General features: G+C 48.6%; 1 protein-coding gene across 5 annotated transcripts in view; it reads left to right on the plus strand.

Annotated features, from left to right (window-relative positions):
- RPTOR (regulatory associated protein of MTOR complex 1) overlaps window positions 1-27,329 on the plus strand; it is a 263,751-nt gene that overhangs the window by 187,517 nt on the left and 48,905 nt on the right. For 4 of the 5 annotated variants that reach the window (XM_080924542.1, XM_080924544.1, XM_080924543.1 and 1 more), the window contains 5 exons: window positions 62-145; window positions 1,298-1,408; window positions 23,803-23,877; window positions 26,268-26,333; window positions 26,614-26,805. In XM_080924542.1, coding sequence (XP_080780668.1) covers window positions 62-145; window positions 1,298-1,408; window positions 23,803-23,877; window positions 26,268-26,333; window positions 26,614-26,805 — 528 coding nt within the window. The remainder of the gene's footprint in view (window positions 1-61; window positions 146-1,297; window positions 1,409-23,802; window positions 23,878-26,267; window positions 26,334-26,613; window positions 26,806-27,329) is intronic. The other variant, XM_080924545.1, reaches the window with a different exon arrangement.

Raw genomic sequence — 27,329 nt, forward strand, 5'->3', positions numbered from 1 at the left:
TGGAGCTTTCTTAGAGGGGTGGCAAATTTCGCTGTGCTCAATGCCTTTCTCATTCTTCCAGGTGCTGCTAAGCCAGGTGCACCGGCTGAGAGCGTTGGACTTGCTGGGACGCTTTCTGGACTTAGGCCCTTGGGCAGTGAGCTTGGTGCGTGTTTTCTGTCTCTCCTGGGGGAGGGGAAGCAGAGATTGGACTCAGTGAGACAGTCTGAACTACGAAGCAGAAGCAGCCATAGTCATGCCAGCCAGAGGCATCCTCGTTCCCTGCTGCTCTGAGGCTTTTGTCCCTGTTAGAGCCCCTCTAGTTTCAACTTCTCAAAGGTCAGGAACCATGGGCAGGTGACTGCTTTCTATGACCTTTTCTCCCAGAAGTCTGACCCTTACCCTGTCCACACTGTGACTTAGGCACAGTCCTGAACTGTTCCTCTTTCTACAGAACAGAAGCAGAACCAAGCAGTGGCCCATGTTTCCAACAAATATGTCATCAAGAAGTCACAAAGAGGCTAGGGAGCCTGCAGACTAAAGGAGACTTAGAGCTGCCCACCATCTGCATTGTGCAGAGCATGCTTGTCTCTGTTTGCAAATAAAGCTTTTAAATGGGGGCTAAAAAGATGACTCACACCAGCCAAAGAGCATACATGGGCTGGCCTGTGGCCCCCACTACATGTGTAGCAGAGGACTGCCCTGTCTGGCCTCAGTGGAAAAGAAGGCATTTAATCCTGTAGAAACTTGATGCCCCAGGGAAGGGGGATGCTAGCAGGGTAAGGTAGACAGATCCCTAAAAATCATTGGCAGCCAATCTAGTCTCATCAGCGAGCTCCAGAGTTAGTCCACGGCCTTCAGAAAACAAGAAGAGGGTGTTGACCCCAAATCAGCCACTGTTGGCTTCCTCTGTGTACAACACACCTAAGTATGAAAAATTAGATAATGAAATTTAAAACAATACTGTTGGAACCATTAGAAATGTATTTCCCATCATGGACAGTAGCTGTCCACCGTATGTGACACAGTGAAATGACCTCCACAGGGTCTGTGCAGAGTGCAGTGGGCTGAGCAGGCCAGCATTTGTCATTAATAACTAGATATTGTCAGCAAAGAGTGATTGTTTATAGACTAGCATTGAACGAGGAGGGGGAAGCCTAAAAATAGGAAAAATAACACTGAAGGAGGAAAGAGAGGTCTAAAATTGGACAGAACACTCCAGCAATGGTTCCTCAGTAATGCTGGTGACTTGAGGAGTGAGCTAAGCCAGCAGCAGTGGAGAGGGACCTCACAGCTGTGCTGACTCTTTTTCCTCCAGGCCCTGTCGGTGGGCATCTTCCCCTATGTACTGAAACTGCTTCAGAGCTCCGCCCGAGAGCTGCGGCCACTTCTTGTCTTTATCTGGGCCAAAATCCTCGCTGTGGACAGTGTGAGTAACCTTCATCGTTGTGGGTGGGAAGCCACACCCCACCTGACAGTGACGCAACAGGGATTGGTGGGGCTGGCCACTCCTGTGTTTGCCCTGCCCTTCCAGACTTGATGCCCGAAATCTGTGGCTGCCATCCTTCCCCACCCTTCTTCCTTACAGAAGTAAGTAAAACTCTCTCCAACATCCACCTCTGGTGACCAAACCAGCCCTAGTTTCTACGGCTGCCAGATGTCCAGTCTGTCCTGTGTGTCCCCTGACACCTGCACTCTGACCATTCTTAAGGCCGTTCTCTGTGCTCCTGACAATGGCACCAAGTGGCTCCTCCCCGATAGCTGTGTCCTGCCATACCCTTCTTTCCTGTCCCTAAACATTCTAGCACTGGTCCTTAGCCTCTGACCACCCATCTTGTCTTTACCCATCCTGCTTGTCTCCTTGGGGGCCTTAATGGCACTTCTTCACAGGCGACAGACATCCCAGCCCCAGCACTTTCCAGTTATATCATGCAGTTTCTCACATCTGGCCCTGCAGCCATTTTTCTGCCCCACAAAGATAGATGGAACCTATACTCATAATTTAGTGCTAAGGTCTGTAAGTGGCAAAGAGGTTAGCTGTCCCCATCCTTGACCTCAACTGCCAACTAAGGCGCACAGGCACAGACAGCTTTAAAAAAAAAATTCATCGTGTGGCCAGAGTCACATATTACAGGAGCAGGAGTCACTGGCCACGTGTGTGACAAAATGAACAGTCAGCCCAGTGATCCTGTAAGTGGGACAATTTGTGCACCTTGCCAAGGATGGTCGGAATGGTGACTAAGGGTTAGAGGCTAATGCTTCAAACAAGCAAGGGACAGTAGAAAGATTCAGAGTTCTGAGAAGAGGGCAGAGAATGGAGCCTTCAGCTGCTTGTAGCAGGCTATGGGGCAGAGAATCCTAAGAAATAAACTGGTTCTGAAATGGCCCAGAGTAAAGAAGCGCATTCAAGGGAGGAGGCGAAGGGGAAGAAACTCTCCCTGAATGAGAGGAGCTGAGGTGGGTGCAGGGCCATGCGAAGAGCCTACTCTCCATTCCACCAGCAACCAGGAGAGGCAGCATCTCAATCAAATGCCCCTGGGGACAAAGCTGTTGCACAAGATGGGTGCTAAGTGGTCAGGGTTTGACCCAGCTAGTTGTCATCACCTGTGAGATCCTTGGGTGCAACAGCAGGTGCAAGTACCCGGGCAGATGAGTTGGCATCAAAGATGAGAGTTGTGGATGATAGGGAAGACCCCTGTGGTTAGCAGATTGCACTGCTGCTTGGTCAGGCTGCTCACGGAGCTAGCAGGGAGGAGGGAGGCAAAGAGACCAGCCTCGGCCTCGGCACCTTTGCTTCTTGGCTTGCTTTTGAGACAGTTGAGAATCTGGGGGAAAACAAAGGGTTTTCCTTTTGTTTTATCATATCATATCAGAGATCCTGCTTATCAGATATTTATCATTTGTAACACTAGCAAAGTCACCATTATGAAGTGGCAGTGAACAATTTTGTGGTTGGGTCACCACTGCCTGAGGGAGTGCATTAAAGGGGCACCAGGGAGGCGGAGAACCACTGCTGGAGAAGAACCAAGTCTGTTCAAAGCTTGGCTTCAATGGGCTTCTTTCTATTCCTGTCGTTGTATGTGTGTGTGTGAGTGTGTGTGCACGTGTACAACATTGCATGGGGATTGTGTAGGAAAAGACCATGCTCTACACCAGTCTCATCAAATGATTGGGACTTTGCAGTTCAAAGAAGACAGTACAGGAGTGACAGGGCCATGTTTCTGACTGACAGGCAGAGCATGATGGCCTGAACCGGCTCTAATCGGGAGGCAGCGAGACAGTCACTGCAGGTCTGGGGAAGGAAGTCCTGCTTCAGCAGTGTCACCAGTGTTTGCTCCCTTTCCTGTGAGGCAGTGGAGATCTTCCTGATCCTCCCACTCTGTCTCCTAAGTGCTGAGATTAAGGGTGTATGCAGTGATGGGAGCAGAACCTGGGGTACCATGTATTCTATGCAAGCATTTACCAGCTGAGCCTCAGCCTCAGCCTCTCCCCAGGGCATTCTTTATTCCTGGTCACCAAAGCTGCGATCTGGGCTCCTCTCTGTTCTCTGTCACTGGGCTATGCTATGCTCCACTGAGGTTGTCCACAGTCCACCCTCTACCCTGGACCTTGTTCAGCCATATTCTTTGTGACTCTTTCCCTGCCACTAGCTGGCCTGGAAACTACGGGTGCCTCATCCTACAGTGACCTGCTGTCAGTCATGCCAACACGCCACCACACGTTCCTTTCTCTTTTCACCCCTCAGCCCAGACTCTCACCTGACCTTTCTCAATACAGATCCCCTGAGCTCAGCTGCTCCCACATTCGCCTCCACCCTCAGCTGGGCAGTGTGCTGCTCTGATGGTCATCTCCCAGAATAAGTGCTCATAGACAACTTCTGTGTGGTGGAGGACGCACGGCGGGGTTTTTCGTGGAGATCACATTCGTTTCTATCACAGTGCTCTCTCCACTCCTGTTCTCTGCGTGGATGTTTGTTGCCTGAGGCTATGCAGCAGCTCTGTGAGCTCGCTGTAGTCCCTTGGACGGTCTCCTTAGACCAGCCAGCCTGGTGCATCTCCTCTCATCACACATCTCTGGTTTAGCCAGGGCCCTAGTGCACTGCCGATCAGCTGCCATGCTGTAGGCATCCTATGTAGCTCCTGCTGTAGCTCTTGCTAGGCCATGCCTCCTGGCTTGGCTTATCTGCGGCTGACCGTGGCTCTTGCTGGCCTAGTGCTCTGTTCCTGGCCGACTGGTGAACACTGCTCCTGTGTGCTTGTCATAACCAGATATTACATAGTCTGCCATGCATCTGCCATTCTGTCTGCCAGGTAATATGGCCACAGCACTGCGTTTAGGGTTTAAAGACTGAGGTAAACCCTGCCTTGCACCCAGCGCCTTCCCTCACCCTCCGGACTCTCTCACTAGCCTCTCTGCATCCTGGCAGCAATAGCTGGGCTTTCTATCTCCAGCAGCAGAATTGTAAACACTAGGACTGTGGCCTGGAAAGCCCTTCTGTGAATTTCAGTGTGATAGGGTCCCTCAGGCAGCTTACCTGTGTCACTGAAATGTTCTTGATACACTAGAAGCTTGTGTTGTGGCTCACAGGGCCCATGTTTTTTGGTCATTTCTAGGTTGCCCGTATTCAGATACACTGAAAGGCCAACTTACATAAACAAAAGGCTTTTCCAAGGAGTTCATTTTTAAATGGCTTTTCTTCAACCCAATTATCTTCATCCTCTACATCAGCATGTTCAGAACTGTATCTGGCCATGAAGCCAAGTGGAAAGGCTCCCAGGAGCAAAGCCAGGGCAAAGGAGAAGAGCAGAAATGGTCACAGAGCATGTGTCTGTGAGTGTGGGTGCCAAGCTTCAGGTCTGTGGTTCAGACTGCATGGGGCCTGGAGCCTGGCCCTTCTAGCCACTTGTTTCTGCTGGTGCTGCATGAACACACATGAGCAGTTTAGTTATCATGGTTATCAGTTTGGGCTTGTTTTTTATTTGTTTGGTCATTTGGTTTGGTTTCTGTATTTTTGTGCCTAAAGATAGGTCTACCTGCATTTGAAATCTTAGGAGAAGCCAGTTATGGAAGCCGGTGGCATTTCCAGCAGTGCACCACCTTGATGATGACCACTGCAGTTAAGCTGGCCACTGTGCTGCAGTGGGTGGGTGTGCCCAGGGCTGTGCTCGGCTGTGTGCCCAGGCGCTGTAGTGCCAAGCCATGCTGTGAAGTCTGTGTCGGTGCCGGTGCTCAGTGGAAACTCCCTTGCCTGCAATGTTCTTGTAACTGCCTGCGGGCACCAGGGACCATCCTAGGAGTTGATTTCCTAACTAGCTTGTTGCAGCTGTTTGGTTGACAGTAGTCATCTTGCTGAGGGGCATTCTGGAATGTCTCTGGTTGACACTGAGCCACATTTCCTCGTCTTTCCTTCATTTAACGACTTTGGACATAATTCTAAGAGAGAAAAAAATTCCATGTACATCTGAGCGGCCTGTCCTCCCTCCTCACTTCTGGCCTTGCCGTCTAGCTGCCTCACTGCCTCGCTGAGGGTCCATACTTCTTAGCACTCGGCAGATGTGGTACCCGTGGTCTAGACAGGCCTGATGTGCAGTGCTCCATATTGTTCTGTGGCAGCCACCCAGTTTGTGGCGTGCTCTGGAGGTCTGAGAAGAATGGTACCTACTCAGGCTAGACTCTGCCACAGGCTCATCAGGAGCCATCTCACCCAGGTATCTGAGGAACACTGCTGTTGTGTGCCACTCTCCTGTAAGGTCTTGGAGGACCCAAGCAAAGGACAGGAGTCAGCCAGCCCTTAAGGTGGGTTTAGACCTGAAGAGATGGCTGCTCTTCCAAAAGACCCAAGTTCTCAGTTCCCAGCACCCGTGTCAAGTAGTTCACTACCACCTGTAACTCCAGCTCCAGGGGATCAGACGCCCTCTTCTGGCCCCCAGCATTCATATAGCAGTCATGTGTGTGCACAGGTTTCACATAATAAAAATCTTTAAGTGTGGGCAGAAGAGCAGCAGCAGATCTGGGAAGAACAATATAAAGAATGATGTTTTCTGTGACTGAGGGCATTGCATATTACAGGGCACCCGCCTGAGACAGCTGCCTCAGGATAGGGACAGCCTCCTAAAAGTCATGCCCTGTGCCTCGTTATTATACCTTTAACACTGTTGTTAAGTGACCAGGCACATGACAACCCAGGAAACAAGACCTATAATGAGAAGAAATGGATCCGTGGAAAACTGATCAAAGATGTTGCAGATGTCAGTTTGGACAAGGATGTCAGGACAGAACTCTGTACTATCAGGAAAGTTACCAGACAAGTGTCTAAAAGTGAAGACAGTAGTAGTGTGTGACATGAGAAACACACTGGGGTGCTCAGCAGTGAGTTCCGCCCCACAAGAGAAAGTGGTGATGAGATTACATGAGGAGAGAAAGTTCTGGAAATTCAAGGAGTGTCATAGAACCATAGAGAAGTTGCAAAGGGTCCCACATGTTGGATTTGACTCCTTGAGGCACATAGAAATATTTGAAGAAGTAATGGCTAAAAGTTCTTTCAGTTTCTTTGAAAACTACAAACCACAGATCTAGAAAGTTCCATACATCCCAGCCACATGAAATGTGAGGAAGATACACCAACCACCTCATGATCAGATGGCTGTAAGAAAGAGCGAAGTTTAGGACCTTAGGAGATTTCATAGCCAAGTCGTGAGAATGGGAAAGCTGACCACAGAGCAACCACTAGGCTCTGAAAAAAGAGCCCATCGGCTTGGTATCTCCAAGATAAGCAAACCAGAGACATCAAGCATACCTTGAAGATCCCTGAGCATCTGGCTGGAGCCACGTGACACGGTGGGGTACTCAGGCTTGTGTTGTGTGGATGGCTTGGCATGTCTTCTCCTTAACATTGAAGTCTCACTTCAAATGTTTATTTAAGTGCCCTGGAAACAAGAGCATCTAGAGGGAGAACCCATGGTAACTGCACTGCTGGGGAGAGACTAAAGGAATCCTCTTTCTCGGCTCTTAGACTTTGAACTGGTCTGTGTCACCTACATGTGGACTGGTAAAGGTATTGAACAAGGCTTGTCCAGGGGACAGGCCCTGGGTTCCATTTCTACCACCCCATAAAGAAGAAATAACTAGCATTTTGTAAATAACCCTTAAGACAGAACAGGAATTAAACACAGCTGTTTTAGTTAAGATTACTACTGCTGTGATGAAACACCATCACCAAAAGCAAGATGAGGTAAGGGGCTGGGTTTTTTTGTCTTAGACTTCCACATCTCAGCACTTCACTGAAAGAAGTCAGGACAGGAAGGAACTCAAGCAGGGCCACAACCTGGAGGCAGCAGCCAACGCAGAGGCCATGGAGGGTGCTGCTTACTGGCTTGTTCACATGGCTTGCTCAGCCTGCTTTCTTAGGAACACAGAACCACCGGCCCAGGGATGGCACCACCCACAATGGGCTGGGCCCTCCCCACCAATCACTAAGAAAATGCCCTATAGGCTTCTGTACAGGCTGATCATAAGAGGTTCCCTCCTCTCACATAACTTTAGCATGTGTCAAGTTGACAGAAAATTAGCCAGCACAACACGCATGGGAGAGAATATGAACTCTTATGCACATGTATGTAGTGCAGTGGAAGGAAGGAAGGGAGTGAGGTGGCTGTGGCCGTGCTGTGTCGGTAACAGGTGTGCACCTCTGAGCAGCGCACTTACAGGAAGAGAAGCACAGCCAAGTGGCTGAATGTGGTGGTCAGTTTAAGTGGATCATGCATTATCTAGAGCCAGGGGTGGTGACAGTTGTTAATCGAGCACCTGAACGGCAGAAGCAGGTGGATTTGTGTCTGCATACCTACTTCCAGGACAGCCAGGGCCTCTCAGACAACAAAAGAAACACCCAGGGCAGTATGGAGACACACACTTGACTGTAGCTTCAAAGGTATTTCTAGAAAGGATTAACTGGGGATGAAAGACCTGCCCCCAGTGTAATACAGTGTGCTCTGGTGAGGAGTCCCAGACCAAAGAGAAGAGGGAGGAGAAAGCCAGCCAGGTCCCTGCCTCCCTTAGTCTGCTTCATGTCAAAGCAATACAAAAAGTAACCACTGTGGGAGGGCAGTTAGGTTAGGTGAAATTATCTAATGCAGGAGGGCAGTTAGGTTAGGTGAAATTAACTAATGCAGGAGGGCAGTTAGGTTTGGTGGCGAGTAAGGCAAAACTGTAGTGTCTACAAAAAATATTTTTTTCAATAAAAAGACACAAGTAGGTTGAAAGTAACAGCTAAAAATGCTGTGCCATGCTACCATAGAGCCAAAGAAGGTGCTGGGCCTTGTTGTATGGTGAGGAAAGTCCTCTAATGCCATGTGAAGGCCCATGGAGAGAACAGATGGGTGAGGAGTGCAGCTGACACAGCCAGGGCTACAGTAAAGACTTGAGTGTTGCCTTGATAATGAACCGCGTGTCGGTCGATGGAGAAAGGATGTAGCACTGTCTACTGGCTGGATGCTTAGCCAGCGAGTGCATTTTCCCACTTAATAGGCCACCTCCCAGGCTGAGCATGCACTACAGCCAGTTAGAGGCATTGGCTCACACAGTGTGCCCTACAGCTGCAGTGGTCCATCCCTCCTCACATGCCTCGTCGTATGCCGGGACTACACATGCACAGTGTCATGCCCAGACCCTTGTGTGGGTGCTTGGGATCCAAACCCAGGTCCTCATGCTGTGCAGAAGCAAGCACTTGACTAAGCCAGCCATCTGCAGTCCCTGAGTAAACACTAAGGTAGGGTAGGAAGTGTGTAAGATAGACATGTAATAGATATTACTATAGTCATAATTAATATTCACCAAAGTGTTATAATTTAATAGAATATGCATAACTGTGAGCCTTTCTATAAGCTTTTCAAAGAGGAAGTTTGTCTTGTTTTATGCTGGGTCTCACTATGGTAACCATGTTGTCCAGGGACTCTACATGGACCAGGCTGGCCTCAAAAAGAGGAAGTCTTAAAAACGTTTTCTTTTTCTTTTTTTTTTTTTTTTAAGATTTATTTTATGTATAGAGACACACCAGAGGAGGGCACCAGATCCCATTACAGATGGTTGTGAGCCACCATGTGGTTGCTGGGAATTGAACTCAGGACCTCTGGAAGAGCAGTCAGTGTTCTTAACCACTGAGCCATCTCTCCAGCCCAAAAATTTTCTTTTCTAACAAATAAAAACTGAATAGTGTTTAGAACACTAGGCAGCACAGAGGGTCTCTGACTGCATGTGTTAGGATCCTGGCCTCAGCTTCTACTCGGGATGTTAATGAAAGGAGAACACAGGAGTTAGGGACACTGAGGACAGAAGAAGGGGCAGGACGGTGAGAGATTGCCCGACCCATGGAGTCTGTGCCAAGGCCGGTTACACATTGGTAAGTGAGGAACCATCACCCAGACTGGGAAGGAAACACAGAGAGAAGGTTCTGAAATCTAGACCAGCAGGTGATACCACTGATGGTTTTAAAAGGATGATGGGAGGTAAATATTGTGAGTGACCTCAACAGACAAGCATGTTCCTCACTGACACGGGAGGCTTGCTAGAGAGGAAACAGCTGAGCTCAGTAGCTCTGTATCAGAGAACACCACAAGTCCAGATGGTTTCCATGGAGACTTCTGAGCATTAAAAGGCATATGGGTAGTAAAACTCATTCTCTGTTGCTTTATGAGATAAGTAACACTCCAGTACCTAAAAATCAGACAAACACAACACAGGGAACCCTCACAAACACAGACCCTAAGTAGAAAGCTTCACTCACTTGAAGGCTGGGGACATAGCTCAGTTACTAACGTGCCTACTGTGAAAGCGGGAGAGCATGAGTCTGACCCCGCATCCACATAAAGGCTGAGTGCACCCTTCGCTTCAGCACTGCTGCGCTCAGCAGTCTGCCCAGCTAGTGAGCTCCGAGAAACAGAGTGACCAATGTCAACCTTTATAACTGTAACAAAACTACAGTTGGGAAGTGTCAGTGAAAACAATCATACGGTTGGGGTCACCACAACACGAGGAACTGTACTAAAGGGTCGCAGCAGCAAGGAAGTGGCTCAATGGGGGTGGCTCCTCTGCATCGAGCTGGCAGACCTAGGGACTGTCTTGGGGACCTGGTTAGGGACAGCACAGCTCACTGCAGCACCCTCTCTGGGCTTGGGTGCACTATGTACGAGTGGAGAATGTGAGCTCACGCATGCACTCTCTCTCTGCTCTGATGGTGACGTGATCAGCTGCTTCAGCTCCTGCCTTGACCTCCCATGACGATAGATTGCACCCAGAAATTGTCAGCCAAAAAGATCCTTTCCCTTTCATTGCTTTGTCAGGATGTCTAATCACAGCATCAGAAAGAACAGACAGGAAGTAAATGTGTTGACAGATTAACCAAAGAGGAAATAGTCATATAATCCAAATACTTGGGGAGAACTTTCAGCTTGTTCCCAGCACCTACATCAATCAGGTGGCTCACTAGCATCTGCAACTCTGGCTCATAGAGGATGTGAAATACAAACATATATACACATAAAGAAACATTTTTACCGGGGAGGTGGTGGTACACAACTTTGATCCCAGCACTTAGGGGGCTGAGACAGGCAGATCTCTGAGTTTGAGGTCAACCTGGTCTACAGAGTGAGTTCCAGGTCAGAAGCACCACACAGAGAAACCATGTTTGAAAAACAAAATGAGATGGATAAAATGATAAAAGAGAAAATACTAAAAACTAGTAATGGAGGGCAGCCTTCTTTACTCTGACAAGCCCCACCTGCAAGACACTTACAGCCACCATGGCTGATGGCAACAGGACAAATGCTGAACTCAGGAAGGGCTGCTATTTCCACTCTCACTGCTTGTCTTTATTGTAGCATTGGAAATTCTTAATAGCACACAGCAAGAAGACAAAATGACCGCTGGGTGGTTTTCTTTTCAGTCACCATGAGATAATCTGATTGAATCTATTTTTTAAGCTTCTGCAGAACTTTAAAGAATATTACTAAGTTGTTGGTTATAAGATCAGTCCAGAGCTAGAGAGATGGCTCAGTGGTTAAGAACACTGACTGTTCTTCCAGAGGTGCTGAGTTCAATTCCCAGCAACAACATGGTGGCTCACAACAATCTGTAATGAGATCTGATGCCCTCTTCTGATGTTTCTGAAAACAGCTACAATGTACTCATACAAATAAAATCTTTGGAAAAAAAAAAAAAAAAAGACCAGTCAGAAAAATCAGTTAATCAGTTTATGTCTTAATTAGTTGAAATTAAAGATGTCACAAATCATAAACCATATGAAATAACAAAATTCTGAAGGGGGATAATAAAAGATCTACATATCAAACACTGCAAATTCCAGGGAATTAGGAAACATCTGAATCAACAGAAAACAGTGTCCAAGACTCTGACTCCACATTCATATGGAAATGGGCAAAGGACCCACAGTGATCCAAACAATTTTGAAATAGAACATAGTGTATTTCTATAAACAATTCAATTTCAAGATTTGGCTGTAAAGCCATAGTCCTAAGAAGCTAATGTGGCCTCTTCAAAGACAGGATAAATCCAGTACCCCTGCACATGGAGGATATAGTCAGTTTTCAACAAAGGCTCAAAACCAAGCTGGTGGAAAACAAGACGTCTTCTCAGTATTTGGACATCCATGTGCTGAAGTGAACCATATTTAAAAATTACATTAAACAGATCCTAGACCAACTGTAAGAAACCAGTACTATAAACCTCTTAATGCATACGAGGAACCTGGTGCCTAGTGAAGCTGAGCATTTTTTCATAACAAAACCACAAAGTGAGTTAATGAATGGTCTTTATACAGTATGACATAGACAGAAAGGCCACAGGTAAGAAAAGTAGCTTCAAGCCATGTGTCCACGTGGTACAAAACCTTTTCCAAATTTCAACTGCATGCATGTCTCTAAGGCGAGAGGACAGCCTGCAGCTGTCAGTTCTCTCTCATGTCCCCAACCCCAGCCCTAAAGCTGGGGCTCAGACTCCAGCTCTCAGGCTTGGCAAGTGCCCTCGACCAGCAGCTCCATTCTGAGTTCTCTCCTCCCACAGACTTGTATTGTGACATCTAGAGTAGCTCTCTTGGAAGCTGGGGCTGGTACTGAGACTTGCAGTCCTCCGTCTCTCCGTTACTGGGGTCAGAGGAGCAGGCCACCACACCAAGCTCTGTTCTAGTAGCTTGAAGCTAGAAGTAGTTCAGATGGACACTAAGAGGTGAATATGTCACCTATCCATAAATACTAATCAGCAATTTAAAAAAAAGCAAAAGCAGTGCCACTTGAAAGATAGCAGAAATGGAGCTGTGTGCTGTGTGGCTCTGTGTGTTTAAATTGCAGAAGGTGTGAGCTTGTCTGTAGCCAGGGAGGCAGGTCAGCTACTGGGGGCAGGTGAGGGAAGGACTTAAAAAGGACGTGAACGTACAAGGAGCTAGATTCAGCCTCAACAGTGACAGCCTCACAGTTCACGTGTGCCTGGGTTTGGGGGTTCTGAGCGGTAAGTCTGCGCCGTGTCTTGGCATTTCATACCCCACTGATGTGGATTGACAGTGGCCCTGTCCTGTTTCCTCCTTGATGTTCAGTCAGAAAGTGGGCTTGTTATTCTTTAAGACTGATGCTGCACCGGACCTGACCCCGGGGCCAAAGCCAGAGGCCAGGGCATGCAGTTGAACATGAGCACTGTGCGTCCCTGAGAGTCAGAGTGAGAATGGGCCGTGGTTGTGGAAGACAATGTGAACAGCATGTCAGGGCAGACTGGGCATGTATGTCAAGATTACGTCAGAGCTAGGTCAGTGTCCCTATGCTGTTAGGTAATAGGTGTTCTTCATCCCTTTACCCCACCCCAGGGCTTGTCCACTCCCTGTCTTGTGGGTTCTTTCTAGTTTCCTGACATTACAAATTAAACATACGATCCAAGTGTGAGGAAGGACATGCCTGCTTGGTTTTAATAAGTTTCCCAAGTTGTTGTCATCTGTCTCTCTGCTAATTAACAAGAATAAGGGAGGGAGGCAGTTAATTAAGGGCTGGTATAAGCTGGGTTCCAGCTAATTGAGGTTTTTTTTTTTCATAGACAGAATTAATGTGCAATTCAGGCAGACCTTTAAATTACAGTTAATAAAGTTTTATATATAGCACCACTGGGGCACATCAAGGGCACAATGTCAAGGGATGTGGGAAAGGCTCCGAGTTGGTATTGATGGGATAACCCAAAGTCAGGCACACAAACAGACCTACCCCGTGTGCACATAGGCAGTCCACAGAAGGGCTTCCACGGACAAAGACAGCAGGCAAGGAGGCAGGATCTTTTTCTTCAGCCTCTACAACCTGTGTATCCTTTGTAGTTTCCCAGTCAGCTGGTTCCTCTGCAAACTGATTTTTCTCTGAGTAAATTTGATCAGGCTCTCAGCCTCACCTCCTCCCTCGCTCCACATTGTGCCTCTTCACAAACAAAAGGCTCAGTTGAAAGAGAGGTCAAGGTCAGCGTTTTCCCTGCCGGTCAGGCACTGTTGAGCATCCTCTGTTCTGCTGGCCCACTGTGGGGCTGCGCTGGGAGGAATGCAGACTGACTCCTGTGCTGTCTGCTGAGCTTTGCTGTGGGGGACGGCCCTAGGTTGACAGAAACCTGAGGTGACAGCAAACTCTGAGGCACTTAGTGGATACCAGTGAGACCTACTGTGTCGGTGCCTTACCACCAGCTGCACCGTCCTGGTGCCCATCTCACCTCAGGGCTTGCCTGTCCACTCTCTATGCGAGGAACCCCCTTCTCCCTCGTCCCTCTGTACCTCTGATGACCATCGACTCTGCACCTCCTGTTGTGTTTGCTCTTCATGTTTCTCTCAGGACTCAGCTAGGTAGTGACATGCTTGGGGTGGAAGACAGATGAGCCCCCTTGTTTGTATTAGTGGGTCTCTTCCTTCAGAGTCATGACTTCCAGTCCCACCTCCTGCTGCAAGCACTGCTTTGTTTCTTCCTCCGCCTGTGCTCTGATCAGGACCCCGGTGAGAGGGCTGCTTGTTTTCATTATGTGCTTAGACTTCTCTCAGTTACTCTTCTGTTGCGGTGGTTAAACACCAGGGGCAACAGTGACTTTGAGGAGAAAACATGTATTTTGGCTCACAGTTCCAGAGTAAGACAATAAAGGAGTGGGAGGCATGGCAAAGGAGGCCAGAACAAGAGGCTCAGATCACATGTACTGTATACTCCAAGCCCACCATACTTGACATACTTCCTCCCCCTCCAAGGCTTTACCTTCTGAAGCTTCTCTGACCTCCCTAAACAGCACCATCAGACAGGACCAAGGTTCAAACACATGAGCCTCTAGAGAACATTTTTCATTCAAACTACCAGGCTTTTATAGGTCTCTGTGTTTGGGATGAATTTAGTTTTATACTTCTGAGTTTTTCTAGTCTCCCTTCTCTGTGAGGAAGCCATGTTCCTTCTCTTTGAGGAAGCTATCCTTCAGGTGAGAGGGTCTCCTGACTCTGACTAGGCACTGAGAGAGTCGCAGCTGGTGGGCAGGCGTCAGGAACATGCTCAAAGGAAAAGCTGCAGAAATCTTTGCTCTTCTCTCCCGCCACCTCATTCACAGTTTCATTGCTTTGGGGTCTGTTACCACTCAAGTATAGGTTGTAGTCTGCAGAAAACCAGTGAAGGGAAGGGAAGTGTTAGGGGTGTGTTTGCAGAGACCTCTGCTGTGTGCAAGGCTGTGTGCTGTGTAAATGGGTTCTGGGTGCTGTCTCACTGTCTGGTAGGATAGAATACCATATGCAGGTATTTTTGGCAGTGGCTATGAGTGTTTCCACAGGCGATGCTTCCCTGGTGCAGGTACACATCATGAGCAGCATCCATCACAAGCCCCCACCCATGTGGTCAGGGTTTGTACCTCAGAAGTCATAACAAATTGTGACATGGAGTGCTTGTCCTGTGAGTGTAGCCAAGAAGGTGGGAAGTACAAATGGCCAGCCCCATACTGTATGGTCTGTCAGAGTCTATGCAGAATGGACTAGAAGGCAGAGCCTGGGAGACACGGTGCTCTTTCCCGGAGGGGAAGGTGGAGTAGCAACAGAACAAAGCCACTGAGTCCAGGGGTGGAGTGAGGACTGTGACCGGCAAGCTGGAATCTCCAACGGGTGAAGGAAGAGAAGTACGGAATGAGTGTCCTCCTCCAAAGGGTGCAGTTGTCACCTGTGATCACCAGCTGTGAATAACCTTGATGCTGAGGCTGGTGAGATGGTTCAGCGGCCACAGGTGTTGCTTGGACAAGCCTGCAGCCTGAGTTTAATCCCTAAGACCCACAGAGAACGGACTCTACAAAGTTGACCTCTGACCTCCACAGGCATGACATGAATGTATGTTCACACATCATACATGCACATAATAATAATAATTAGTAACCTAGGCATATCGTTAATCCCAGCACTCAAGAGATAGGAGGCAAATTCTGAGTTTGAGGCCAGCCTGCTCTACATAGTGAGTTCCAAGCCAACCAGGGCTGCATAGGGAAATTCTGTCTTAGGATTGTGATCTCAGCGCCACTGACATAGCTCTGTGGGGACCTCGGGAGCAGGGTAAGGTCTACATAACAGAAGTCATTCAAGGCATTGAACTGAGTTCTAGGAAGCAAATGACTTCCAGCCCCAATTCTGTGTGTGGTGGAGTAAGTCATGTCTAGAAAACCCAAAGGCTCTATTAACACCAATGAAAGAACCTAGTGAGTAGAAGTCTTAATGCAGAAGCTGAAGCACCAGCAGCCAGAAGATGAGGGAGGGAGAGCAGCCTGTGTGTGGTAGGATCATAAATCCAGGAATAATCTACCGTGAGATGGGGAAAGCCGCCACAAACAACACCTTAAACCATTCCTGAGAGACACACAGTTACCCTCAGCAGATAAGAACACACCCTGCTCTCTTGCAGTAGGAGATTCTGTGTCATAAACATGTCAGTGTTCTTTCAGTTAATTTATAACTTTAATATAATCCTAGTAAAATTACCAACAGGCTTTTTTTCTGGGGCCAGGCACATTCTCAGCTTCATGTGGAGAAATGAGAAAAGGCAGGGGCTCCTGGCTAGGAAGGAGAGTGGTAGAGATCCTAGACCACAGCTAACCTGGAACCAGACGCAGCCCCCGTGGAGAGTGGATGGAAGTGGCGGTGCTGCAGCTTTGCCGTTCTTCAGCTGGGATTGTAAAAGGCCAGAGGCTGCTGTAATTTGGATCTTGAGTGACTCTCAAAAGCCACTGGGAAAGACCTGGACTAAAGGAAAGTAGTCTGAGACTGGGGGATGGAGGTCTTAGGTCTTTGAGGGCAGAATGGAAGCGCCACCCCTTTTCTCTGACTCCCTGCTGCTGTGAGGTGAATGGCTTCTTTCCACTGTGTATTCCCCACCCTGACCTAGAGCCTCACCATAGGTTCAAAGACAACAGGGCTGGCCAGTCAACCAGAGACCCAAACCATCATTTAGAATAAATATTTCATTTCATTTTGCTTTGTGTATAAAGCCCTGGCTGTCCTGGAACGTCCTATTTAGACCAGACTGGCCTTGAACTCACAGATTCTGCCACCTCTCCATCCGACCGACCTCTCCATCTTTACACTGAGTGTGTAAGGTATTTATCACAGAGACAGAAAGCTGCGTGATGGGGATGAATTGCACACTTAGGACAATAGAACTTAAGTTAAAGGTAAAAATCAAAAAAGCATTAGCACAGGGGCTCGAAAGCTGGCTCAGTGGTGAAGAAAGACTAGTGGGTTCCTCACGCATAAAGGGCTTCAAGAAATCAAAATAAACAACAGTTCGGTAGGCAAGTGGTCAGACTGAAAGCAGCAGTTCCCTGAAAAGTAGATGCAGGCTGACCACTATGAGCACCTTTGCTGCTGTTACAAAGGAGCTGAGTTGAGTTCCTAAAACTCTGATGAAAGATGACAGCCATCTGTAACTTTAGTCGCAGGGGATCTGCCATCCTCTTCTGTCCTTCTCAAGCACTACACATACATGGTGCCCAGGCATGCTCGAGGCTAATGTCTGTGCATGAAGTAAGTCTTTACAAAAGAAGAGTTGATGCAAATGGTTCTTGATAATAGTAGGTTGCTGCTTCTCCTAAGTGCACAGTGAGCTGGTTAGGTTCACAGTTCTAAGGGTACCTGCAGGGATATTCTCAGGAACTGTAAAAAGAGTCAGGAGCCCTCCATGAGAAAAGTAAGGGTGTGGGATCAGATCATTGTAGTACACCCTGTAGATATGCTGAAACAGCAAGAGACAGACCAGCTCTGCGGCCAGCAGCTCCTGGCAGCAGCCTCCCCTTAGGTAAAGTGAGTCCTTGATGTGGTCACAGAAAAGAGATTAAGGGTGAGCCAGTGTGAAATAGAACTGGGACTTATTTAGGACACATTTTTAGCATGTGTTTAAACACTAATAGGAATAAAGAGACCCAGGGAAGTAATAAGACCTATGTGTCTCAGCAGTGGCCAAGCCACAGCTCAAGGGTTGTTAAGAAACCTTTTCTTTGTGTTGTTTCAGTAAGTGAGACAATGCATGCCCCAAATTCTGGATGGGATTGTAACCTAACAAGATAGAACCATACAGAGCACAGGGCTGCACAGTAGGTGTGATGAGCTTTGGTGGTGAGTGGGGCTCCTCTCGAGGCTCCTAGGGCACTGCCTTTCCAGCTGGAAACACAGAAGCCCGTCTAGTGCTCAGCCTTCAGCAGGATCTGCTGCCATTTGAGTATCCACACTGAGATCTCTGCGGCAGGAATATTGTCCTGCGTTTGCAGCCTGAACAGCAGATGCTGCAAACCATGCAGAGTTCTTGATGCCCAACTGGCAAAGGCTGCAACCAGCGCCCATTTCCCTTCCCACAGCTTCATAATTTCCCTTGTCTTTCTATTGTGCATCATGTAGCAAGAAAAATTTTAGAGAAAAATAAAAAGCAAAACTCCAGTGTCCTGGCATAATAGGCCCTTTGGTCTAGGGAAGTTGGCCGAGAGTGTAAATTCACATTTATTGATGCATCCATAACAACACATGTGAGAAACAGAAAACCGAGCACACACAGTTGCAGGGAGCTCTAGTTGGTTGTATCTTTCCATAGAAGTTTGGTTTTTCAACCTTAATGGTACCAGAGACTTTATAATGTGGGTTGGAGGAAAAAAGGCATACCCCAAAGATGCTCCAACATATAACAAGGACACATGCTCCACCATGTTCATAGCAGCCTTATTTATAATAGTCAGAAGCTGGAAAGAACCCAGATGTCCATCAACAGATGAATGGATACAGAAAGTGTGGTCCATTTATACAATGGAGCACTACTCAGCTGTTAGAAACAATGACCTCATGGAGTTCGTAGGCAAATGATGGAACTTGAGACTATCATCTTGAGTGAGGTGACCCAGTCACAAAAGAACACACATTGTATGCACTCACTGATAAGCAGATACTAGCCCCAGAAAGCTCTGAATACTCACTAACCAAGAAACAATTCACAGACATTATGAAGCTCAAAAAGAAGGAAGGCCAAAATGGGGATGCCTCAGTCCTTAGAAAAGAGAACAAAATTCTCATGGGAGGAAATTCAAGGTCAAATAGAGGAACAGGAATTGAAGAAAAGATCACTCAGAAGCCACCTCACCCGGGGATCCACCACATATGCAGCCACCAAATCCAAGCACTATTAGCTGATGCCAAGAAGTACTTACTTACAGACAGAGATGCCTCCTCAGGGACTATGTCAGAGTCATATAGATACAGTTGAGCATGCTTGCAGCTAACCATCGGTCTGAACTTGGGGACCCCAATGAGGGCACTAAAGAAAGGACTGTAGGAGCTGAAAGGGGTTGCAACCGCATGGGAAGAACAACATTATCAACCAACCAAACCCTCCAAAACTCCCATGGAGTAAAACACCAAATTTTTTGCATACATTGAGAAACCTATTGATCCAGTTGCATATGTAGCTGAAGATACCAGTGTCTGGCATCAATGTGAGAAGAGGCTTTTGTTCCAGGGAAGGCATGTTTTCCCAATGTGGGGGAATGACAGGCAATGGGGTGGAGAGGGTGGTTAGGAGGGAGTGCACCTGTGTGAAGGCAAATGGAGTGGGAGGGGGATGGGAGCAGGGCAGGGTAAAGGGATGACATCTCAAATGTAAATCTCTAATAAAAATAAATAAATAAATATATTCCTTAAAAGTTGGAGGAAAGAACACATACATTCCTTTCACAGCCACACCAAGCACAGCATGGTGACTCCACTTTTGAGGGTTACCTTACACACGGGTCATTGACTAGTATAGCTTACAGGCTTTTCACTGTTTAAATAAGCCCCATTTGGAACAGGACAGTACACATCCCTGGGGCCACTGGGAAGGCAGCGTGTCAGGTTTCAGCCATGGGGACTGCATAGTTCAGGCCTCTTGCTAGATAGATGTTCTGTTGCATCCTGAACAACGGTGATTCCTGCTCTGCTCCTCCACCTCCAGGGTCTGATAGTGCTATGGCAGGCGTGCAGCTTCTCCTCTGGAAGCATTTCCCTTTCAGATCATACGCCTGCTTCTCATGCAAAGGAAGAAACTGATTCAGGGTAAGCCATCTCCGGCATCCCTGGGGGTGCTCTGTGCTCACACTGGAAGGCACGGGGCAGAGCAGAGAGAGACTCTCCTGGGTGGCCCTGGGTGGCCCTATGCTGCCCCACACCTCCCCTGTCAGGCATGGGACTGTCCATGTGGATTCACTTACACGTCTTAGTGTTCTGAAGCAAAGAGAGCAGAGTCAAGCCAGGATGTCCTCTGTGGAAGGTTCTGGACTTGCTCCCTTGGTGGTGCCGTTTGCAGCTGCAGAACAGCTGTTGAGTCAGACCTGCGTCTGCTTCGCCTTTGCTCTCGCATGCCTTCCTTTCCACCACTGGGCTCCTGATGTCCTGAGACAGACTTCAGGAGCTGGAATGGGTTTCATTGTGACAGAAACAGTCCACCAGGAAAAGCTCGTTTTTCTGCTTCTTCTTTCTTCTCCTTCTTACTCTGTCCTTAATGTGTAATCATTGTTCTTGATCTTGGCTTTCAGAGTGTGGCCATGTTTGGTGCCCCCACCTCCTTCACTGAGCCTGTCTTTCCACGGTGACCTGTCACTGGCTTCCCTGCTCTGCTGGGCTGGAGTAGCCTTGCTCTCTTTCCAACTCAGGGAGGCTGCTGACCTAGAACTCAGACAGAGAAAGCAGGCCAAGGGAATTGCACTTCTCCATTAGCAGTGGGTCTGCAGGGGCGAGCCATTCTCCATCAGAGGAAACCAGTACTCACTGGGGGTGAAAGCAGACGTGAAGAGCGGCCATGACTGCCGCCCTGCCGTAGCCTGACAAGCTTATCAAAACGGAAATCTTTTAATATATGCCTCATAACCGCCAGACTCCGCTTTTGAAGGCTTATTAAAGTGATCATTTCAGATCTTCTGACTTGGGAGGCTCACACTCAGAATTAGAAGGATATGAATTAATGACAGTTTATTACTCTCAGATGAGCTGCGCTTAAGGAGTTTCCTGTAAACGTGTGGGCTTTGATTTGACTTGTCAGAGCTCTGATTTGAAAACAAAGAAAGGAATCTTTTTTCCTGAGCTGCACTGGTGCCTTCTGCTGCTGCAGACATGGGCAGTCTGCAGCCCTGGCGGCCAGGCCTGGGTGACAGGTTGAGGCTTTGACTAAAGCAGGGAAATGGGTAAAGTGTGTGGCTTGGGGAGTAGAAGCTGGGGTTGAGAGCCTGCAGTGTGAGCCAGTCTTCCCCGTCTTTTCGGATGACACCTTTCAGAGCCAGGCCAGTGTCCACCTGATGAACTAGCTCACCATCACCATGCCGCCATAAGGAGTTCTTCTGGACCCCTGACAAAAAAGAGGCTCATGCAGAGTGTTGACACTGAACACCCAGTAGAGGCCATGTGGAGGCCTCCTGCCTCTGAGAAAGGCTCAGGACCTGCAGTGCTCTGGAAAGTCAGGTCCTAAAGCAGGACTTGGCATTCCTTTTTCCCATCCTTTTAAGTCCCAGTCTGGGTTCCTCCAGAGTCTCTGAGCCTAGAGCAGGGCTTTCGGGAGCTGGTGAGAGGGTGGCTGGTACATCACCCTGGGTGCTGGTCCCAGGTGGCCTTAGCATCTGTCTCCGCTTTATTCATGGGTCACATGACACCACTGCTTCATCTTTGTGTCAGTCAAGCAGACAGCAGAGGCCATGCCTCACAGTTCCCACAGTGGCCACACCTCATGCTGTGAACAGCTCTTTCTCCCAGCTGGGCAAAGCCTCGGATTCACCTTCCTCACTTCCTTAGGGGCTTCTGTACCGCCATTCCCAATGTAAAGTCAGCTCTGGTCCGGCTCCAGGTTTCTGTGTTCGCCTTCTTCCTGAATAGCTCTACCTGAGTGCACTGCCCATCTGTGCGCCCCACCTCTATAGGGAGTGACATAGGTGGTAAGACCCTGTCCCTCCAAGTTTCCACTGCTTTTCTCACGTCTCTGGGACTGTGCCGACCTCTGCTCCTCGCCACAGTACCACCTATATTTGTTGCTTTCTGTACTGCTGTGATGAAGTATGAGACAAAGACAACTTACCGGGGAGGAAGGGTTTACCTGCACTCAGGTTCAAAGGCACAGTTAATGGTGGTGTTGCCCGAGACTGAGACAGCCAGTTAGGAAATGATGCCACACATTAGGGAAGGGTCTTCCTGCCCCAGTTAACCCAACTGTAAACTCCCTTGAAGATCTGCCTCGAAGTTCGTCTCCTATGATTCCAGCTCCTGTCAAATTAGAGTGTTGACAATATTAAACGTGTTGACAGCTGGCTGGCCTTGGACCTGGGTTCGGGCTGCAGTGTCCCTTACTCTCAGCTCCTCCTAGCACTCAGTCACCTGGCTCTTCCCACTGCACATTCCAGTACTGGCCTGTGTGTCCCTTCTCCATTTCTCCTTCCTAATTCTGCTTTTTTGTCCTCCATCACCATCCCCACCTTCCAGCTCCCTGTAGCCTCTCAGGTGCTGCCAGCGCACGACCATACACCACAACTATCAACCAGTTGTCGCCCTCAGCAGTTGGTAACAGCTTGACTGACTCTGTATCTCTAGAACAGAACCAGAGTTTTCCATAGGCATGTCCCCCAGTCTGTGGCTCATGATGGCCACACAGGTGGAATTGTATTCACAGGAAGGGTCAGCTGAGGTAGCAGGGCTGCATCTTTGGTGGCTTCTTGGCACTCAGATTACACCTTGAATCCTTGTGCTCTTTCTTTGCTTAGGAATGGGGGTCTCTAGGAGGCCCCTATTACAATACCAATCCTATGACACAAATCCAGACAAAATCCCCAAGAGTTTCATCGGTACCCACACTGCAGAAGCAGGAGTGCTGTCAGGAATCCTCATGTGGAAGGCAGCAGGAAGCGTGAGAGGAAGGAGGAGTCTGAAATACAGGCCAAGAAACCTGGGTTAGAGGAAGAGGGAGAACACGTGAGGGAGCCTGACTAGGAGGGGAACCTGACAGAAGGAACCTGAGGGAAAGAGGGGTCTGAGGAAGGGAGCCTAAGAGGAAGAGAGGAGTCTGAGATGGGGTGAAGGGTCTGAGAAGAATGGGAAGTCTGAAAATAAAAAATCTCAGCAAAAATGGAGACCCTAAAAGACACTAAAAGTGTGAGAGAAGTGGGACTTTAAAAGTTAGGGTATGAGAAGGGAGGGGACCCAACAGTGTTACTGAGCTTTGGGGCTCAGCCTGTGCCCTGTGTCAGTTCAGTCACCCATCCTCAGAAAGCCAACTGCACTTTAATCCCAGTACTCAGGAGGCAGAGGCAGACAGAGCTCTGTGAGGTCTAGGCCAGCCTGATCTACAGAGTTCCAGGACATCCACGGCTACACAGAGAAACCCTGTCTCTATCTCCACCCCAACACCACACAAAAGTCAAATTACAAGTAGAGAGCAGAAAAAGATAATGTGGCCACATTGAGAAGAGGGACAGAAACACACACACACACACACACACACACACACACACACCATAAAGCAAAGGATGTGAATATCTAAGCAGTCTCAGAAAGGTGTGGTCCTGCCCACTGCTGGCCCTTTGTTATCTGGCTTTTAGCCTCAGCCTATAAGGTGGTCAGTGTGAAATCTCTGGAAGGCAGGTACCGCCTGTGGCTGGTACCTTTTCCTTGTAACACGAGATTCCCAGGAAAAATTCCTAATTTGAGGGTTCCAGTGTTTCAACTGTCAGACTGAGAAACATAAGTGTCTCTTTAGAATATCTTCATTTCTGGATCTAGAGAGTTTGTTCAGTGGCTAAGAGCACTTGCTCTTCCGGAAAACCTGGGCTCAATTTCCAATATCACATGGAGGCTATAACTCCAATCCCAGGGCATCCAGTGCCTCTTCTGACCTCCTCAAGCATCAAGCACAGATGTGTTCCATACATGAAGTCATGCAAACAAAACACTCATATACATGAAAATAATAAAATAAACTTAAAATATCACAGTATCTTCCTTTACCCAGGCTGAGAGCCTGAGAGGAAGGCATGAGGGCTGAGCACGGAGAGGGCAGGGAGCAAGGTTCTAACCCAGACACCAGCCCCAGTGCCCAGAGCTGCTTTCCCGAGCTTGGTGTGCTCTTGACAGTTGTGGGGTTCCAGCCTTTTCTTTATGGGTAAGAACCAGAGCTATATCCCAGTGAAAACTGGCCTTGCAAGGAAAGAGGCACAATATGCTGTATCCCTGGTGTGTCAGCTTGAGAAGCCATGACACAGCCCACTGGGTCCTTCACTAACGGCCTGTCTTTTGTCTCCTTTTCCCGCCAGTCATGCCAGGCTGACCTCGTGAAGGACAACGGTCACAAGTACTTCCTGTCCGTCTTGGCAGACCCATACATGCCAGTAAGGACTGAGCCACACTTCTCTCTCCCACAGCATGGCACTGTCTCCAGTGCACACTAGGGTTGCCATTCCTCACTGAGGACCAGGTAGGGAGGTGCTTTGTTTCCTCCTGCCCCACATAAGAGTCTGGTCTTCCTGTGCCAGTCGGTAAGCTGCCATTGCGCATCTCTGCCTAGCCATGGCATCTCCATTACCCAGAGCCTGCACTCTGGGCAGATGGATGGATGGATGAATGAAAACTTGTGTGTCTACAGTATGGTACCTCTGGGGACCTGAAGGCCCCTTAGCCCACAAGATGCTGACGGGCTTTACTGAAGGAGGGAAGAGATTGTTTGAAAGTTTGAATTTCATACATACTAAATTGTTTTTTAAAAATTAGCATGGATATAGAGTATATGGTAGTTTTCTCGAGATGTGATGTCATCAGTTTCTTCAGTCCCTCTCTCCCTGCAGCTCTGCAGAGTAATGTACACAGAGCAGCCAAGCTCTGTCACTCTCATGGCTCCCATTGCCAGAATGTTCCAGTGCAGCTGCACACTGCTCTGAGATGGCGCCTCTGGCTGGCTGGCTGTTTGTTTTAGATGAAATGACATGATTTTAAAGAGAAAGGAAAGAACAAAACTGCCAGCAAAGTTCTAAGCAGGACTGGCATGTGATGGGCAACATAGGTTCATAGTTTATCCACAGTTTGGAAATAAACCCTTCCCTTCCCTAGAATTGAACTGAAAGCTCTAAGATGGCTGACCTGGCCTGGCAGCCACACCCTCTCTGCTCAGATCTAAGAGAAGGAAACCGTCACATGCCAGAAAAGGGGAAGAGTCCCACGGGTTCTGGTGGGCAGTGGTCCTTGCCACCACAGTGACCTCAGAAGAGCACGCTTTACACAGACCCTATGTGAAATGTAAGGCAAGCCGTGTGAACAGGCGGCAATGTCAAGAGAGACGACATATCGGGGCTCGCAAGGTATGCCTGTCCCACATTAATGAGGGCCAGCAGAGCTGGCCTGGCTTCTGAGAAGCTGACCGACCATCTGTGAGCTCTGTAGAGAAAGCATCACTACTAAAGGAACTGAGGCCTCAGCCTGCAGCAAAACAAACACACAAACCTGTGAAAACCACGTCTGTTCCTCAAGTGCAAATATAAAGCCTTCCTACAGAGTTCCTACCCTAGGGCCAGGGAACACAGCTCTGTTGAATACCCCAAAGGGAAGTAGGCCACTGCATTAATACACAAGAGAACTAGCATCCCCAGAAAAGAGCCCAAGGGACCCCAGGAACAGTCTCTAAGACACATGCATTCAGGACATTGCGGATGGCTGGATAAAGGCAGTGTGGTTTAACCATGTTTACTTCAGAAACAGCTTTCTGCCTGCTGTAAGAAAATAAAATCTGCTTTTTAACCTGTCCTTAAAAATAAGATTTTTAATAGACAAATCTTGGAGAAGAGGGGATATAAGCAACAGTGGAAGAAATGCCCCTCCCTGCATTTAGAATTCAGGAGGTGATGCCTCACGGCACACAGCCAAGAAGGGAATCCGTGACAGCCCCGCAGGAGCACGGGTGAGGACAGCCACTGACATCATCCTAGCACTGCAGAGGAGGCAGTGGAGAGTCAGCATCAGGCCGACAGGAGAGCTGGAACTTGCAGACTTGAAAAAAAAATGCACAGTGAGCCCTGGAACAGTTAAAACTTAATTCACACAGACAGCATAATCAAAGTAACAAGTACCAAAAGCATAAAGAAAATCCCCAAAGCCACCAGAACACCGGAGGGGCAGACAGCAGCCGCAGTGATGGTCCATCACAATGATGGGCACAAGACAGTGGGTCCCCTGCTGAGTTACGCTGCTACACAGGTGAAGTGCAGATGTGTTATGACAAAGAGTGGTGGCTAGGCTTTTCTGCTCTGGTGAAGATGGTGGCCTGCACTCTGTTGCAGTCACTCAGGAAATGTCACGAGTCCCAGGGGATAACAGAGTTAGACTGTCCATGTGAGACTCCATGATGAAGTCATAATGGGCTGTCAGATTTGCACGCAAAGTAAAGAGTGCTACATCTTACTAGCAGTGTGCTTGGCTTGATGACACAGGCTTCCTGAGAACTGCACCTAAAGAGAGCACGGTCACTGGGCCAGACAGACCAGTAAAATCCAACAATCGCTTTATCTGCCATGACAGAGGACAGCGGAGCAACCTAGGCATGCTCTGTGGCATTAGCACCCAAGGGAGCGGCCAGTCTGCATGCAGACCCTTAAGAATGCCTCAGCAGGAAGGCCAGCACATGCTGCTTTCCTTCCATGAGAAGCCAGTACTGGAGACAGAAGGCACAGGGTGCTCTAGAAAGGTGAGTCTGCTATGAGGGCGCACAGCCATGATGCGTTTTGCTTTACAGGCTGAACACAGGACCATGACGGCTTTCATTCTTGCTGTGATCGTCAACAGCTACACAACAGGACAAGTGAGTATCACAGCGGCTCCAGCTACCTCAGCCCCTCCAGGAACAGCATAAAGGTGACTTGTCTAACATGGGTCCTAGGGCAGGGATGCAGCCCAGGCCACCGCTCCAGGGGGTGCTGCTATTCAGGTGGTCTGTGAAGCCTTCAGATCGTTGCAGCTGGCAGGTTACTTACCGTTGAATCGGGATTTACAATGAGAAAATGTAGTGTAGTGTGGCTGAGCAAGGCCGCCCTCACCCTTGTCAGGACCCTGCCCCACCTACTTATGTCTTACCTGTCTAGGAAGCCTGCCTGCAGGGGAACCTGATTGCCATCTGTCTGGAGCAGCTCAGTGACCCACACCCCTTGCTACGACAGTGGGTGGCCATTTGCCTGGGAAGGATCTGGCAGAACTTTGACTCCGCAAGGTGGTGTGGGGTGAGAGACAGCGCCCACGAAAAGCTCTATAGCCTCCTCTCTGACCCCATCCCTGAGGTGAGTTGTCCTTGCAGAAGAAAACTTCTGTGGTAGGTCAGAGTGGTAGTGGGCCTATTATGCAGAAGCCTGGCCCACATGCAAGCATGACTGTGCATCCAGAGCGCTTAGATAGGCCAGATCCCAAGATAGGCCACTGAACCGAATTTGACTTTCACTCATGCTCTGCCAACTCTGCACTGGGGTAGCTACAGGCTGGCACAGCCTCTAAGAAGTAAGCTTGAACCATCCTGAACTGCACCTCCTGTGGGCCAGGACCAGGATCACTTATGGGCAGGAGAGCATTTCAGGGAGGGGCATTGTCTGTGGCATGTTGCCTCCATATCCTGTGTGTGTGTGTGTGTGTGTGTGTGTGTGAGAGAGAGGGAGAGAGAGAGAGAGAGAGAAAAAGAGAGAGAGAGAGAGAGAGAGAGAGAGAGAGAGAGAGAGACCTGGCCTCCTGTTGAGAGCACAGGGGTCAGGGGAGGTTGCAGTGTTTGCATGTGCACATATGTCTGTCTGTCTGTCTGTCTGTCTGTCTGTGT

This window comes from Micromys minutus (assembly GCF_963924665.1).
Source record: "Micromys minutus genome assembly, chromosome: 10".
Lineage (NCBI taxonomy): Eukaryota > Metazoa > Chordata > Mammalia > Rodentia > Muridae > Micromys > Micromys minutus.